General features: G+C 40.9%; 1 protein-coding gene across 2 annotated transcripts in view; it reads left to right on the forward strand.

Moving 5' to 3' along the window:
- Nucleotides 1-7,659, forward strand: part of WAC (WW domain containing adaptor with coiled-coil) — a gene marked incomplete at its 5' end in the record, with an annotated part of 61,776 nt that extends 54,117 nt beyond the window's left edge. For both annotated transcript variants that reach the window (XM_081996716.1, XM_081996717.1), the window contains 3 exons: nt 320-506; nt 4,000-4,127; nt 6,738-7,659. In XM_081996716.1, the coding sequence (XP_081852842.1) occupies nt 320-506; nt 4,000-4,127; nt 6,738-6,807 (385 nt within the window). In that variant the 3' untranslated portion in view covers nt 6,808-7,659. The remainder of the gene's footprint in view (nt 1-319; nt 507-3,999; nt 4,128-6,737) is intronic.
- Between the last annotated feature and the right edge of the window lie 9,853 nt (nt 7,660-17,512).

The following is a 17,512-nucleotide window of genomic DNA, read 5'->3' on the forward strand; positions in this document are numbered from 1 at the left end:
ATACGTGTGTATATCCTCCATCCAACACTAAAATTTGGACACAGTTTGCATTTCTTGAACAGCTGTCAAAATTGAAAAACAAAAAACAGCCCAACCAAAAAAAACCCAAAACCCTGTTGTATTGTAGCACTCAAACAGTTCCCATACAAGTAGGAGGTTTGTGGAAAAGTGGCACAGGTTTGGTCTACCAGAAGTATTTACTTGTGGTTTAAATTCTTCATGTATTTTTGTGGCTGGAAGCAATGAATTTTAAGTGTTTATTTCTCTGTAGTTTTACATGTTTTTAAATGCTTACTTTTTAAAAAATTCTTTCTTCTAGTAGTCAAAGAAGCCCATCACCAGGTCCAAATCATACCTCTAGCACTAGTGCATCAAATTCAACACCTGCACCACAAAATACATCTGTACGACCCAGTTGTTCATTAACACCTACGCTAGCAGCACACTTCAATGAAAATCTTATAAAGCACGTGCAAGGCTGGCCTGCAGATCATGCAGAAAAGCAGGTGAGTACACTTGTGCTTTGTTCCCTGTGAGAGTGCAAAATGTGTAGCTTAAAATCTGGGTTTCTTACACAGGTTGCTTTTTCTGGGAATTAAAAGTATTTAAAAAAACCCTGATGCTTGGCCTTAGCCAGAAAAGAGAGAGGAGAGAGATTAGGCCAGACCTGCAGGTTTTACATGTGATTGCCATTTAGCAGTTGAGTATTTTTAGTCGTGCTTAAAGTACCAGTGCTTTTGAAATTCTCTCAGATGAATAGCTATTCTTGTAAGTATTTTCTTACTGACAAAGTTTTGTTGAAATTTACAAAGAACATAAATTTCAACAAGTTTTTGTAGGAATTATAACATTTTCCACATAACAAAAATATGAATTAGGTGACAGAGTTACACCATTTGAGACTACTCCACAGTTTGAGTCACTGAGTTGTTAGCTCTACACAGTAAAAAAGGAATTCTTCCTTGTTTGTTGTACCTAGGTTTTAAGATGATGTAGAAGGCTGACTGAATTTGGGCTTTTTTACATAATGGGAATTCCAGTAGAATTGCCATCCATATTTTATAACTAACTGCATGAAACCTATCCTGTTGTGGTAATAAAGGGGAACTGGATGCATGTTGGCTGCTTGGAATGTATTACTCTATTGATTGAGTCTAGTTCAAGTCCTTTTGAAGAGTGGTTGCATGCTGGCTCAAGCCTACACTGGAGGCTTTTGGGAAGTAACTTGCAGGATGACTCTTAAAAGTGCAGTCTAAGTTGATCCAGTATTTGGACTCTAGGGTTCTTGTTTTGTTTCTTTTCATTTATTTTTTCAATTCAATTTTAAGATATTTACCACCCTGTACTGAGTCCAACAACTGAGCCATTGCTGTGGAACGTGTCTAAGGAAACGGTACAGCACAGCCACTTCTCTCTATGGCCTTGGCCCATAGTTTTGATAGTATTATTTTTCCTGTTTAGTGAATTGATACATATCTTATTGCAGAAAATACAGGTTTATACCGTTCATCGGTCATGGTTTTTTCCCACTACCAGTAACAGAGATTAAAAAAAAAAACAGCTAATGCTAGGCAGTCATGTACTCAGCTGGATATTTTCACCTTTGTGCCAAGTGTTACATGCTGTGTTGTCCTGTCTGCTATTTAAGATGATTTCACATGACAGTGTTGTTTATCGACCAATTTTGAATAGTAACACTTGAGGGACTTAGGTCAGATATTTGATATAAAAGAAAAAGTGAATGAAAGTATAGATGCAATACATAGTAAAGAAGGTAAGCTAGATGAAAGTGGGGAGGCAAAAATGTGCACTGACTTGGTTTCTCAGATTTCTAACCGGATGCATAGCTTAAATTTAAATTAGGGCGTAAGAACACATGCCAGAGTACAATGAAAAATAAGTAAGTAAAATTAGTGAGCCAGGACAGGTATGTGTTAAAACAGTCAGACTTGAAGAAATGTGCTGTGCAGTAATTAGTAGCTAAAACAATTCTTGAACCACTAGCAGTTATCTCGCAGAAGTCATAAGAAGCAGTTAATATGGAAAACTGGAAAACAATCCAGTAATGTGGTTAATAAGAAAATAATCAACGTAACTATATTATCTTTAAGGAATGTGAGAAACAGAATTATAGGTCATCTCAATTCAGTAATTGTAGAGGTACTTTGAGTACTGAACAATATCTAAGTAGAAAAAAGCGATGAATTTACCATTTTACAAGCACCTGAAAACCCTGGTAATAGTCAGCATGGACCTTTCAGAAAGAAATTATGTTGGGTTTTTTGTTTGTTTTTCTTTTGATAACTTTGGTAATATGGGAGAGCAATAAATGTTATATCGTGATTTGCAGCAAGACTGTTAACACCTTTTAATAAGAATCTTGTGTGCAAAAATTATTTTAAGGCCTTTTAAATGAGGTTATTTTAAGATGGGTGACTGGTCAGCTTAAAAAGAAGTAATTTGAAAGTCGTTCTTGATAGTTTTCTATGAGTTTCAAGGCTTTGGAGTTGTGTAGGGCAGGAATATGAAATGATGTCCTACTGGAGACCAGGGTACATCTATATGTCAACGCTCCAGAAAAGAAAACTTTTAGTGTAGGAAATTAGGACACAAAGTGCTACTTTGAACTGGAAAGATGCCAGTCGTTGATGGAGACATGTGCTAAATATCATTATTTTGGGGAAGGAAAAAATCAAGTATACATGCACTTAAGCAGATGTCGTGGATGAACCCCAGTAGGCAGCTAAGCACCACAGAGCTGCTCACTCTCCCCCAGTGGGGTGGGGGAGAGAATTGGAAGGGCAAAAGTGAGAAAACTCCTGGGTTGAGGTAAAGACATCTTAATAAGTAAAAAGGTGTGGCAGAGGAAATTATTGCCACCAGCCAACTGATGCCCAGCCAGTCCCCGAGCCGTGGCAACCCCTGGAAAACCAGCCCCCAGTTTTATTGTTGAGCATGGCATTGTATGGTATGGAATATCCTTGTGGTTAGTTTGCATCAGCTGTCCCAGCTGCATTTCCTCCCTGCCTTTTGTCCACCCACAACCTATTTGCTGGGGGAGTCAAAGAGAGAAAGGGAGAAACCCTTCCATGCTGTGTAAGCCATAGTTAAAACACTGGTGTGTTATCGATGCTGCTTTGGTCACAAATCTGGAACATACCACCATATGGACTGCTATGAAGAAAATTAACTCCCTCCCAGCCAGACCCAGTACAGCAGAGAATAACATTGCTAGACAGTAATACTGCAGCAAAGGATCTATTTGAAACTTTTTTTTTCCCCCCAGTGTGACACTTGCAAGAAGTCCTCTTTCCTGATTGCAGTGTGATACACAGAACCTCAAAGTAATTATACTAGTCTCCTTGGTGCTGTTGAGGAGTTAACTGGAGTCGTATATCCAGTTCAGTGACAAGACTTTAAGAAATGCACAAATTGATGATAGGTCATGCCTTCTAAATTTACGTTTCTGCTTGTCTCCACCTGACTAAGTGGGGATATTAAAATCATGGTGTTTGTCTGGAAGAGAACACCTGAAGAGGGTTGCAAATTTTTTTTTTCCTGTATAAGGTAGCTGGAAAGAAGATGGCATTCAGTTATTTTTGTCACTAAAGCTTAATTTAGATGGGAAATGAAAGTTTGCCATTGAAATAGTGGACAGAGACTTCCAACTACTTGAACAAATTACTTTGAAAACTCTGAGCCCTGTCATGGACTGTCTTTCAAGATGGTTGAGTAACTAGTTGTTAGGGTCACAGAAGTCTAGACCATCCCTGCCTTAGCATGAGCCTGAGTTAGACAATCTCTTGGCAGCTAGTGTTGTCTTTTCTGATTCTAAATGGGCTTTTGTAGAGAAGTTAATATACCTCTGATTTAATACTTCCTTTTGAAGTTAGAATGCTTTGCTGTTTCAAGACACATTCATCCAGCAATCATCTGGCTACAGCCAGTTGTTTCCAATGCATGATCCAAAATCCTAACGTTTACGTGTAATCATTGCAGGCATCAAGATTACGTGAGGAAGCCCATAACATGGGAAGTGTCCATATGTCAGAAATTTGTACTGAATTAAAGAATTTAAGGTCTTTAGTTCGAGTATGTGAAATTCAAGCAACTTTGCGTGAGCAAAGGTAAGTGTGTGCTCTTGTGTTTATTTTCAAAATGGTAATTTTCAAGGTGGCATTAGAATTCCCATTCTGGCATTGTTTTCCATGAGCTGTACTTACTGATGACTTTGTAAGTATGCTAGTATTTGCCAGGTTTGCAAGTTGCCTTGCAACCATTTCCCACACAGATACCTCTTAGTCTGTAGTGAATACAACCAGATATGCAACTTCCCTATGTATTTTCACTTAGATAGAAAAGTGTCGTTCTGGATACATTAGTGCATTAGGAAAAACTGATTAACACACACTAGTTTAGTATACTTCTAAAATACCTGTCCATACACAATGCATAGATCACATAGGTGCACATGTACATGTGTAGGTATGTATGTTAACACATTGGTGTGTTGTCAACACTGTTGATGTATGGAATATCTCTGTGGTTAGTTTGGATCAGCTGTCCCAGCTGTGTTTCCTCCCTGCCTTTTGTCCACCCACAACCTATTTGCTGGGGGAGTCAGAGGGGAAGGGAGAAACCCTTGATGCTGTGTGTATACTGATCTTAAACACTACAGCTTGTATGAGACTTTTGTTAGGTCTAAAGCCAGAACAAGTTCAAAGAGGTCTCATTGGTATCAAAAGCTAAGGAAAAATTAATGTTTGTTACTTAGGTAGGAGGCATCTGAGAAGATCTTGGGGTTCTTTAGTGAGATGTTGATTATGGCAAAGTATATTTCTGCTGCTTAAGTTAGTAATAGAGGGTGTCTTGCGTATCACTGAAGCAATACACAGCCACGTTATTACAGACTGTTGTGCAATATTGAAAAGTTTAGTCTTACAAGACATGCTGAAACTTTTCACCTGTAGTCATGATCCTGAATCTACTTTCATACTCAGTTTCCTTGCTGAATGATCTTATCCTGTCTATTAAGTGCACTACAGTTTGAATACAGTGATTCTGATTTACTGTTTTAAGCCGCTCTAATAGTGTTGTATGCTGTTTAAACAGCTAGCTTTATACTAGAAGCTCTTGCTTTTTGGCAGCTGGTAAAGCAATCCTTGTAGTCAGAAATAGGCTATAATGTATTTGTAAATCTTTCCTAATAAAGAATCTAAAATGCATATTCTTTCCAAAATTTTATTTCATAATTTCATTACATAAATTAGAGTTTCTAGAGAATATTTAATCAACTGCTTGGTTTCTTACAGATTAAATAAAACTGCCTAAGGTTTCATTTCTGTCTCTGGGTGCGCATTTTATCTGAAATAACACATCAAATGTCATTGTTCAGCTCACTAAATAGCACCTTGATTCTTGTACACTGTGTATCATTAAGCTGTCAATGGATAATGATGATTATGACTTTGCATCTATGATAACATGTATCTTTTATTTTTGCTGCAATCCCAAAGACGTGGAATATATGGCATAAGTAACAAGTTGGTGGGGGGAGGCTTTTACAAAGGATGGGATTATCAAAGCCAGCATGTTTGAATAATGATATTATTTCTATACTTTTGCACGGAAGAGAACTGTTTAAATTTGTTCTAAGAGGGAACTTTATCTCTGGGCAAAGCAAGTATATTGTTTTAACCGTAACTGACAGCATGTGAAAAGGCACTTTTCATTGACTGGTCTACTTCATATGCTCATGCCTTTTAAGTTTAATGTTTTTTTCTGTGTGTGTATCCTAATGGTTTTTCACCTACTTTTCAGTAGAAAGTTATTTTTACTGAACTGGGCACATAATTAAACAACGTTCTACAAAAGTCTGCTGAATTGGATGCTTTTCCTGCATCTATTAAAGTTGCTTTGGACTTTTAATATTATATTATTACATTTATACGAAATGTCAACTTTCCTTTAATACTTTCTTAATTCAGTGACATACTTGCATTACACTTCAGCATCATGAAAAGTTGTTACAAAATATTAATTAGAAATTCTGGGAAACAGTATGTAAATCAAATGTTCATTAATCACGGTAGTAGTTTGTCAGTTCAGTAGAAAAGGGAAAAATTTATAAGGGAATTGCAGTACAAATTATTTCTAAGCCAGGTGTAGATTTTTTTCCTTTTATATCTTTTAATGATCAAATATTTTGAAATTAGAGCTTACCATAACTAGAGACTACCTTTAGAATTTTTATTGTACTAGCCACAGAGCCAAATACTAGAAAGGAAGTGTTGTGTGTAGAAGAAAACTTCCCTGTTTAAAAAAAAAATGTATGAGTGCTTTGGGTTATTGTACAGCCTGGAAAACTGCATGACACAGGCATAATTCCGATCTTCGGAATATTCAGTTACTCAGCGTACTCTTCCAGTGTCCCGCTTTTTTCTGGGAGTCAAAGTGAAGAGCAGGCTTAAACATAACTGTGTATCAGTCATCATGGAATACAGCAACTTAATTTTCTGAACTAAGGAATCTAATATTGCAGGTCTGTATGCATCTGCATACAGTGTGTGTAGGTGATTGAACAGGTTGGGAATTAATTTAAAATATATTAAATTTATTAATAGAGCTAAGGAGCTTGTCATCGTTTGCTGAGATTTAAAAAGTATTTGAGTAGATACTTAGTTAATGTCTGTGTGTAACGGAAATGTTTATCCTAATTTAATTCTTTTCTCTTGCAGGATACTATTTTTGAGACAACAAATTAAAGAACTTGAAAAGCTAAAGAATCAGAATTCCTTCATGGTGTGAAAAGTTGTAAACAATTGCACATGGTTTTGAGTACAGGAACTATTAAACTGATGCCCAGTCTTAACACTTTTGAGCTGCATTTGAGTAGACTTTGGACCGTTGAGCTGGGCAGAAAAAAAGTTGACATGGGGAAGGGGACAGGAGGGAGTCAAATTCAGGGGAAAGATACAAGAATGATTTGTAAAACCCTTGAAATGTAGATTTCTTGTAGATGTATTCTTCACGTTGTAAATATGTTTTGTAGAGTGAAGCCATGGGAAGCCATGTGTATCAGAGCTTAGACATCCAAAACTAATCAATGCTGAGGTGGCTAAATACCTAGCCTTTTACATGTAAACCTGTCTGCAAAATTAGCTTTCTTTTTTTTTTTTTTTTTTTTTTTTTTTAGTTAATTTATCATTCAGAAATCTTGCATTTCCTAAAATTCAATGCAAGCGCCAGGCGATCTGTGTCTAAGGCTGCAACAATTTGGGTAATGTACAAAATATCATGAAACAACTTGTTTCCACACTTGCACCGAATCGAGAGCAGTGCTTCTCCATTTCTGTTTTACAGAGAAATGTTTTTCATTTTCTGTGTTCCATTTCCCCGTGAAATCCTAAATCTGATTTTATCAGTTTTTTAATGCTTCTAATTTCCTCTTTTCTTAAGGCACTGTTGCTATGGCACTTTTTCTATAATCTTTTCATTCCTGTGTACAGTAGCTTAAAATTGCAGTGATTGAGCATAACCCACTTGTTTGTATAAATTATTGAAACGTATTTCCATTTGCACCCTGTAAGAATGGACTTATAGTACTGCTGGGCATGTGTGCTGAAAGTACATTACTTGCTCAAATATAAGGAAATAGCCCAATGAACATGTTAACATGGTTGTGGGAGGGGAAAGAGGAAAAAAAAAAAGCTAGTCAGATGTGAATTGTATCTGTTGTAATAAACATGTTAAAACAAAGAAACACTGGTTTTCATTTCCTTTGGTCAACACATTAAAATTTGGTCTGTTTGGGGACTCTTTATTAGAACTGTTCTTGTTGAACATTTTTGTACTTAGATAATTCCTCAAGGGAGGTTTTGTTTAAAACTTGTAAACAGGAAAATGTGTATAAAATATTTAATGAAATATAAAATTCAACAAGAATGATTTAAGACACCTCCCCAACAGTTGTCATATGTTAACTCCTGGTTTACCTGTCTTGATATTATGACATTTCATTTCGAAGGATGTTTGTGTTGTAGCTAACTGTTTTAAGTCTGGTGCTGACTGCTGTTCTTAACCACCACAAAACGCTGAATTTGTGTAATTGGAGCAACCCGCCGTTTGAAAATGGTGGCAAAGCTCAGCTTTGTATATTGTTTCCTAAAGTATATTAAAAATAAAAAAGAAACTATTGCTACTACAAAATAAACGTGACTTTTTCTTTGCTTAAAAATAACAACAAAAATAGTGATGGCAGGACTAGTTTACTATGTGCAGAGATGTATATGTTACAGTAGTCTGTTAAGAAAGATTGTAGGTGATGGATTAAAAAAAAAAAAAGAATGAATGATAAAGGTGTTGACATGAGATGCTACATGTTTTGTTCCTAAAAAATACTGTCTTTCAGCACCAGAAACATTACTTGATTTTTGGTTTGCCTTGTCTCATGTTGAGTGGGCTCGGACTAATTTTTAAAAGCAGTTTTTAATCAGTGGAAGCTGAATGCTCTGTCCTAACAAGACATTGCAAATGGAACAAGCTGAAATAAACTGACTTTTGAACAACAAAAATCAGAAATTGGGACAGATCAACTTGTCATTGTTCCTTTTTAACCCAGTATGTGCAGTTGTGTGTCCTATCATGCAAATAATTGGTTTTGCTCCGAAACAGGGAATAGAATAATTGTGAATTAATTAATTTTAGCATACATCGTTTCTGCATTTTGAGAGACCCAAGGCCAAGTGACAGAAGGCTTCCCTGAGACTCTTGTATTAGCCTGATGTCCTGTTTCTTGTAATGCTCATGGTCTTGAGGTTGCCCAAGCGTAGGGAAATAGCATGTGAAATGGATGGATATACAGGTGATCTTTCACCAGTGGCTGTCCTTAGTTCTGGTATTTTGCTGTTCAGTTACTTGATGAGATGGAGATTGCTTCTGTCTTAATAGATATGCTAGGCCTGTTTTCCATGAGCTTATTTTGTTCCCTTTTGATTCTTATATTGCCCTCTATAACATCCTGTATCAATGAGCTTCACAAGTTCATTTTGTTCTGTAGAAAACTACTTTGGTTATTTTTTTAAATGTCTGCTTTGAATGAATTTTCTTATATGCATAGTTGCTGCCTGTGATCTTATTGTTGTTTTACAGAAGAATCTCTCTTCCAGCCTAAAGAGTACTAGTCTGTTTTATCACATGAAAACTTTCATAATATACAAATGGTCACAGATAACGTGGGAGTTACAAGGATTAATGTGCTACTTAACCCCTTAAAAATACATGCATACGTACACATACATTGCACAGACACACACACTCTCTCTGCAGTCAGCATCAAGTGGCACACTGGAAGCTTGTTGGCCTCTCTATTTGCTCACCATGCAATAGCTTTCCTCACGCACCCTCCACACTCTTCCAAAGCCTGGAGCTGTTGTTCACGGAGGAGTGACAGCTTGCCAAACTGTCACTAGCATCAGGCAAACTGGGGAAGAGGATTTTCAGGCACCGCTTTAAAGCAGACGCTAACCAAATGGCAGAGGCTGAGTTAATGCCCTTCACAATGGCTTCACTAACATTAAAATGCAATTTTAACCTTACTGTGTGATCTGGAGACCCTCTTCAGTGACATGCAGATAACTGGCCCTCTGTATATTGCTTGAGGGGGGAAAAAAACCCCCAGATTTTTCTCCTTCCTATTGGATCTCTAGCTGAAGCCAGACTACAAAGAAATGGGCAGGTACACTGAAACCTGTTACTAGATTACCAGCTTATCACTTATTATCCATCCTGAACCTGATGCTGTCCTTTCAAATGTATCTGACATTGTTTAATGAAAGGGCCTTTATTGGATCTTTCTACACCTGCAACTCAAATAAAGTGAACTTCCTCTGGGGCAAATCTTGTTTCCTTCCTAGGCAGGTGTTCAGAAAGCGTTTATTGGCGTTGCAGGATGTGTTTTCTGTATTAATTACTTGGTATGGGTGTTTAAGGAATAGTGATGAGAAACTGATGAAAGAACTGTTGCATATGTTGCTCTTGGTTTTCCTGTTACACCTTTGCTAAGCAACTATTTCATGTAATAGAGAAATGGTCTTTATAATTTCTTAAGAGATTGACTTCAGCCTGCACAATCACACTGCAAGCAGTGCGATTGGGATGGTATTTCATCATCTGTGGTGGCACACTCAAACTCCCGCAAAAGGAGGGGCTTAACAGAATTATAAAACCACGTGACTGATCCAGCAGAGTCCCATGTTTGATGCTTTTACAATTGCACCTTTTTTTTTTTTTTAACTATTAAGGCCCTCAGATACCTTTGAAGGTCTGCGTATTTTTTTCACTCACCTTGATCCTAAGATGCTGTGGCCAACTGCTCAACTTTGGTCAACTTTCCCTGCTTAGACTGATCTCTTGCAGCGATGTAGCGTCTCCTTTTCAGACTTGTTTTATTAATTGTAGGATCTCCTTATCTTTTGGTGGATACTGGTGCTGTTGAAGTTAAAAGATCCATAAAGGGTATGTATAACTGAAGCCAGAGGGAATTAAAAACACTTCTGTTCCTTTTTGGAGCAGCCTCATTGCAGGAGTAGCCCCAAAGATACGTGAGAAAATACTGCGTTGTTATGCCATGTCTCCTAAGTCTTTGGGTCAAAGTGGGACTGTATTTTACTGTCACCCTGTCTTTCCAGTGTTGCTCATGATGATATCCTGAGGACTTAGAGTCCTTTGTCACTGTGAGTTTGGCTGCAGCGGCCAATATTGCACATTCTGCTGCAAGGAAGGAGTAATGTGCCCTAAGCATTGCTCTGTTGCTGCACTTTGGGGGTACTCGTGAGTCAGCTGTGCGTTAAGGGGCAGTCACTCACTCTAACCCTAAATTAACATTGGATTACTGTATATGTAGTTAAATTTCAACTCCTTTCTTGGAATTAGGAGATGGACGTTTTTGTGAATATGTCATCCCTATTGCTGTTCCTAGAATAATATTCTGTCCTCACCAAAACACCATCTCCTTTACAGACATAAGATGATAATGAGGCAATTCTGGATGTTTTAAAAATACTGCTTTGACTTTTGGAAGTTTTCTGCCAGAGGAACATTCTGAGCTGAGGTGCCATCTCATTGGCATTGGCACTGCTCTTGTGCCCATAATCACTGAATAATGATATGTGGGGGTTTCTTTTGTGTTTTGGTTTTCTTATTTATTTCATACTAATTTACAAGAGTCAGAGCTTTTGAGGTAGGAGGAATTTCTTTCTTTGCCCAGCCTAACTTCTTCTTTGGCAGTTTTCTTTTGCAGTTAGTTAAGCAAAAGCTTTCATCTGCAACTAAGATCCTTATGTTGTATGTTGACTTCTTTTGCAAAGAAAATTGTTTTCAGCTGTTGATACAGTTTTGGATTGTAGTTACACATCACTTCTTCAGATATCTGTTAAGTTCCTCTATCTTCTGTCTCTTTGGTCTCCTGCAACAGGCGTTTGGAAAGATTCAGTCTTTCATAGCTGTAGGCACCAGCTCTATTCTTCTAACCTTCCTGGATGCCTGTGTTGCTGCTGCTGTACTACCTCGGCTGGAATTGTTCCTGGAAGATGCTCCTTGCTACAGATTTCTCTATTTCTCAACCATGGCTTTTTGTTTGAAGATCCTATCTGAGGGAAAGGACTGATGTAGACTTTCTAGCGATTAGGGCTCCAGCTAGCTGAGGAGCTGGAAGTCATGAAGCACTTTTCCCTAATAAAGACACTAACCCATCTAGGACTTTCTAGAGAATCAACTGTTAGGTTTTGTCTCCCAGGGGAACTAGTAACATCCTGGCAAGTCTTGCTGCATCCTGGACAGGCCCTGCCTGGAGCTGCTGAGTCGTATGGCAGCTGTACTACGTGGCTCCATACAGCAGACTTTGCATGGCAGGTTTGCAAACGCAGCTTGAACAACTTTGTCTTCCCAGCAGTTACGCAATACGTGTGACAATATTTTGTCACCTTCTGTTAGTCACACATACCAGAGAGCATTTGCAAAGGGATGCCATGCAGCACCACGCTCAAAGACAATGCTCTTTGCTCCAGTTTGAAATCTCAGAATTTGGGCTGAGTGAAAAGTCTGCGTTAATACTGTGAAGCTTGGAATCGTTGGTTATGCTCATCTCCCCTTTTACTGTTATGAGAAAACTCATCAAATTAATTATGGATGTCACAGTCATCTGCACCAGTAGCTAGAATGGTGCAAGTCACTTAATGATTCTCTCTTCCTCATGAATTTCTAACACTGGCACATGGAGGTCTGTTAGCATGTTGCCTTTCAGAGCTCTGAGCAGCTTCTTTCTCCTGCCTGGCCAGGCAGATTTCCTGTCAAGATCTTACATGCTTCTCTGTCCAAAAAAAAAACCTGTGTGTGGATCTTTCTTTCAGTGTAATGGGGATGCTGTTGGAGTGTGACCAGGGTTCCTGTTCTTCTGCTAGATGTGTCCTCATTAGCAGCAGAAAGCTTGTGCACTAGGAGAGTTACTTGGCAAAGTGAACGAAGCCCATGGCAGATGGTGCTACAGAAGGTGAATGTGTTGTCAGCAGGTCTGGACTACTCGGTGGTGCCAAGGGGCTCTGATACCTGTTGGCTCCATTCAGGTTCCTTTAGCTGCTTCTCTACATCCTCGGAGTAAAGGCTGTTTCTTTCTTCCACATTTTGAAAGGTTTAACTGAACTTTTTCTTCTTGTTGGGGAATCAATTCCACAGTAAGTCTTCTATCCTTTTTAAATGAGAAAGCTATTAAACCCCTGACAGCATATCCCCATCTTAAATTGCTACATAAAATTGCCTTTCTGCTTGCAATATTCCCAGTAGAAGAAGCATGGATAACTGAACCTCTTGATACTATTCTTTTTTTAGGATAAAAATTCAGAGAGTTCACTTTGACCTAGGGTGGTATCCAACTTTCACTTAATTAAAAAAATAAAACATTTAATTTGTTTATTTTGTTCTTGTGTCCCCTGGCATCTCTTCACCCGAACAATTAGAGATGGGTGTGATGCTGGTTTTTTGTGTGTGTAGAGTGCTTATACATAACACACAGCAATAGGACAAGATCTTTAAGGACTCTTGTTTGCTTTGTAGGTGGTTTCATTGAAAGAATTGCTTGTTGAGGGTCAGCTTCACACAGTGGGAGAGCTTCTCTGGCATCCAGCTCCCTGCAAAAAGAATAACTCTTCCATATTGCTTCCCTGCTGCCGGTGGTGTGCTCCAGCCGAGTCCTTTTTGCCAGCCTTGAAGCAGTTAAGGGAGCAAAGCAAGAACTTGCCTGGTAAATGTAAAGATGTCGTCTGACCACAGGCTGACAGGCTCACACCAAGGGAAGAAGCAAGGGCAGGGCTGGCACCTTCTGGCGTCGATGGGCAGGTCAGGGCAACTCTTGGGGCAGCAGTAAGCTCAAATGGTAAAGACTACCTGCTCTTAAAACTCAGAGGTAGGTGTGCAGCAGGAAGGGCTGGGGGCACGCAGACTGCTCCAAGTTCAGCATGTTTTTCTGAGGTTTGGGTGCACATGTGCTTTTGTCTGAAAATTTCATCTCCATGAATGTTAACCTGCTGTGCAGCTGAGCCAAATCCTAACCCAACAACCAAACTGCCCTATTAGCTGCTATGTGAATTTTCAACTAAGCATGAGTAAAAGTGTAATTATCAACCATGTACCCATTCCAAAACAAACAGTGTGTCTTAATAGGTTTGGAATATGAATGGAGGAGTGTCCAAGGAGATGCTATTCCTCTTCTACTGTTACTCCCTGTTAAATTAACACTGAGCTGCTACCCTTGCCCCGGATGGTCTCTTTAGATACCAAACCTCTCAAAAATGAGGAAAAATCAGCTTGGCTGTCCCCATCTGCCATCTGAGGAGTTTGGAGTGTTTCCTGAAGTCCTTAGTTGCTCCATGAGGATTTTGCAAGCTTCCCTGCAGGAGCCTTGTGTGCAAGCATGTGTCCTCGGCGTGGGTCCCGAGCAGCCTGCCAGGCTGGGGATCTCCCATGGCTCATGGGCAGCTCGGGTGCTTGGCAGACCTCTGCCTGTTGCCAGTATGTGGAGAGATGCAGACTCCTCTGCATGCACTTTCTCCCCCCACCCCCAACAATCTGCCTCACTTCGGTGGTGGCCGAAGCTTTGTTTGATGCCTGCCTGGGGTAGAAGACAGTATCTGAGCTGGTCCAGCGCTGCACCTGGCTCAGCAGGGACAACTCGTGCATGGCCTGGGAACAAGCCCCTGCTTCAGCTGGTGCTTCTTTACGCAACTGGAGTTTTTAGTCCTGCAGTTGCTTAGGAAGCTCCAAGGTGCAGCAATCTCTCTGGCACCCACAAGAGGTCCAACCCTGGAGAGTTGGAGCAAGAGAACCACCGAAACGAGGGTTCACAAAAGCACAGCAGGATGTCAGTCCTCACCTGAACTGCATCGAGCACTGTTACTACAGCCAACTTCAGATCTAACTGTGGCAATGCCAGACCCCTGTTCCTCTGGAAACTGGGTTCCTTTTGTTTAAAATGAGTTGTTTCTATTTTGGGGCTCTGATATCCCACCTGGAATAATCTTTGGTAAAACCTCCTAAATCTCTGTATTTTTCTCCTAGGTAACATGCATGGCTTTCTCTGTTAATTGTTAATATATTTGAACTTGTTTAATTGTCTAGTGCCCAGTTTCAGTACTGATCATCCTTGACCAATGTAAGCTTAAGTGGAGTTCCTATGTTAGCTGTAGGTTTCTGACTGATTTTTGCTTGAAATTGCAGCCATTGTTTCGAGCTACTTGAAGTTAGAGGTATAATTTGGAATAGTTTATTGAAGAGAAGGCAACATTTTGGCAGATGGTTCATGGGAGTTTGCAATGTGCTTTTGGAGTTTCATATGACTGATCTTCATGGCATTGGTAAAGCGTAATGGTGCTCTGAGTGTCACAAAAACCTGTCTTGTGCAGTGGAGAATGGGATGATAAACATCATCCCTGGAGAGTACTTAGTAAAGGACTTTGCTTCGGGCATGCTATAGGTTGATTATTCAGCACTTTGTAGTCTGAGAACAAGTTTCCATTATCACGCATTGACACAAATAGCTGTTACTATTTTTAGGTGAGCTATTCATATCACAAGAGTAACTTCTGCTCGCATCCAGTATGCCCAGCCATAGGCATGAGATAGGCACTAGATTTTGGAGGATCTACTATGAAAACATCAAGATGTAGAGGGGCTTAAACCTACTTCAGTCATGTGCAGTTACACGTAGTTTTAGATGAAGGCCACCTAAAAGAAACCTGTCATTAGCTGCTTCTTAAGAAGACATTTTAAAAAATCTAATATTTTTAAGACATTCTACTCTTGTGCTGCCTTGTTAAACTCCGACGGGATTTGGATTATTACAAGAGTTTTCAAAAGGGAAATTTGTTAAATACGTTTTTTCAGCAGTGTCTTCGCTGGCTGACATGTAGAAATACTAATATAACATCAAATTTTGTACCTCTTCATAGCAGGGGTTATGAGATTTTCTGTATAGAGCGGGAGGGATTAATTCACTGATAAAGAGTTATTCAAGTGAGAGAATTTCTATTTGGGAATCCAGCGTAGTTGTGATGTAGTTTTGCAATGCCTTGATCTTTTTTGTATGCATCAAGGAAAGCATACATAAATGAGGAGTGTCTTACTAAACAGTGTATCCTAAACCCCCTAAATTCAGAAAAAACTGTGAGCATCTATAACTTTCATGAGGGGAGTAAAATGTTAAAAATGAGATCAGGTTTGCCTGTTCATTTTGTTGCACACTTGAATTCTGCACTGGCTTGAAGTTTTCAGTGAAGTTGGATTTAATTTCATTAAATACCGTCTTTTCTGTGTGCTTTTCCATTTTGTGTCATGACTGGACACTTGTGAATTACAGGAAATAGTTTTAACTGAATCTGCTTTTCAATATTAATCTAAACCTCTGATATTATTAATGCATATTAATCAATGCAGAAGTAGGCTGCAGTGGCTTTGAAGAGACTTCCCTGAACAGAGAAACCAATCTGCTCATTTTGTCCATTCTGAACCATCCAGACCATTTCATTTGAAATGTTCCTCTTCCTTTTTAATATTGGAGGCTTGTTTTTTCTTCCCACTCCACTTTTACATCTCTTAAGATCTTTACTTTGTCCTGTAATAGTGAATCTTCAGCTTTGGTCATGGATTGTGTCTCCTCTTCAGGCCATAGAATCACAGAATCATAGAATAGTTTGGGTTGGAAGGGACCTTTAACGGTCATCTAGTCCAGCCCCCCCTGCAATAAGCAGGGATATCTTCAACTAGATCAGGTTGCTCAGAGCCCCATTGAACCTGACCTTGGAATGTTTCCAGGGATGGGGCATCTCCCACCTCTCTGGGCAACCTGTGCCAGTGGTTCACCACCCACATTGTCAAAAATGTCTTCCTTAGATTTAGTCTGAATCTGCCCTCTTTTAGTTTAAAACTGTTACCCCTTGTCCTGTCACTACAGGCCCTGCTAAAAATTCTGTCCCCATCTTTCTTATAAGCGCCCTTTAGGTACTGGAAGGCTGCAATAGGGGCTCCCCGGAGCCTTATCTTCCCCAGGCTGAACAACCCCAACTCTCTCAGCCTGTCCTCACAGGAGAGGTGTTCCATCCCTCTGATCATTTCTGTGGCCTCCTCTGGACCCGCTCCAACAGGTCCATGGCTTTCCTGTGCTGAGAGCTCCAGAGCTGGATGCAGGACTCCAGGTGGGGTCTCCCCAGAGCAGAGCAGCGAGGCAGAATCACCTCCCCGGACCTGCTGGCCACGCCGCTTTGGATGCGGCGCAGGATGCGCTTGGCCTGCGCCAGAAGTGTCTTGCCGCGGTACATCAGTTGTGCAACTTCTCTTCTTCCAGGCAGGATTTTCTCCTCCGCCGCCGTGCTGCGACCTTCCTGCTGAAGCTTCCACTGCCGCGGCCGCACCTTCCTTTCCCCGCTGCCCCTCGCTTCCTTTGGCCCGTGTCCCATAACCCCCAAGGCCCCCCCGCCGCCCGAGGCCCGTTCCCCCCGCCGCCCGAGGCCCGTTCCCCCCTCCCCCGCTGCGCGTGCGCCTCCCGTCGAGCACCGGGCGGCCCGCGTGCACCGTAGCCTTTAAGACACCGCCTTCTCCCGCGTGACCCCTCCGGCGCTCGCGGCTCTGCCCCCGTGCCGCGCGCGCCGCACGCTCGGCGGAAGCCATCGGCGGGGGCGATGCCCCTGCGCGGCCGCCAGGTGTCAGTGCTCGGCCGGGGCCCGGCGCGGGCCGGGGGGACCCTTCCCTGCGCCCGGCAGCCCCGCGGTCCCGCAAGCCCCTGGGGCTCCCGCCGGGCTTGCGCGCGGCCGGAGCCAGCCAGGGCCAAGTTTCACCTCTCTTAGCGTTTTCCCCCGGGGCAGCAGCGGGCGGGGGCTGTGCTGTGCCAAAGCTGAGGTCGCCGCCCTCGCTGGGGCGGGTGTCCCCGGCGCGGTTGGCGTGTGAAGGTAAAAGGATGCCAGCTCCCGTT

Source organism: Phaethon aethereus (assembly GCF_964289735.1).
Source record: "Phaethon aethereus genome assembly, chromosome: 2".
Lineage (NCBI taxonomy): Eukaryota > Metazoa > Chordata > Aves > Phaethontiformes > Phaethontidae > Phaethon > Phaethon aethereus.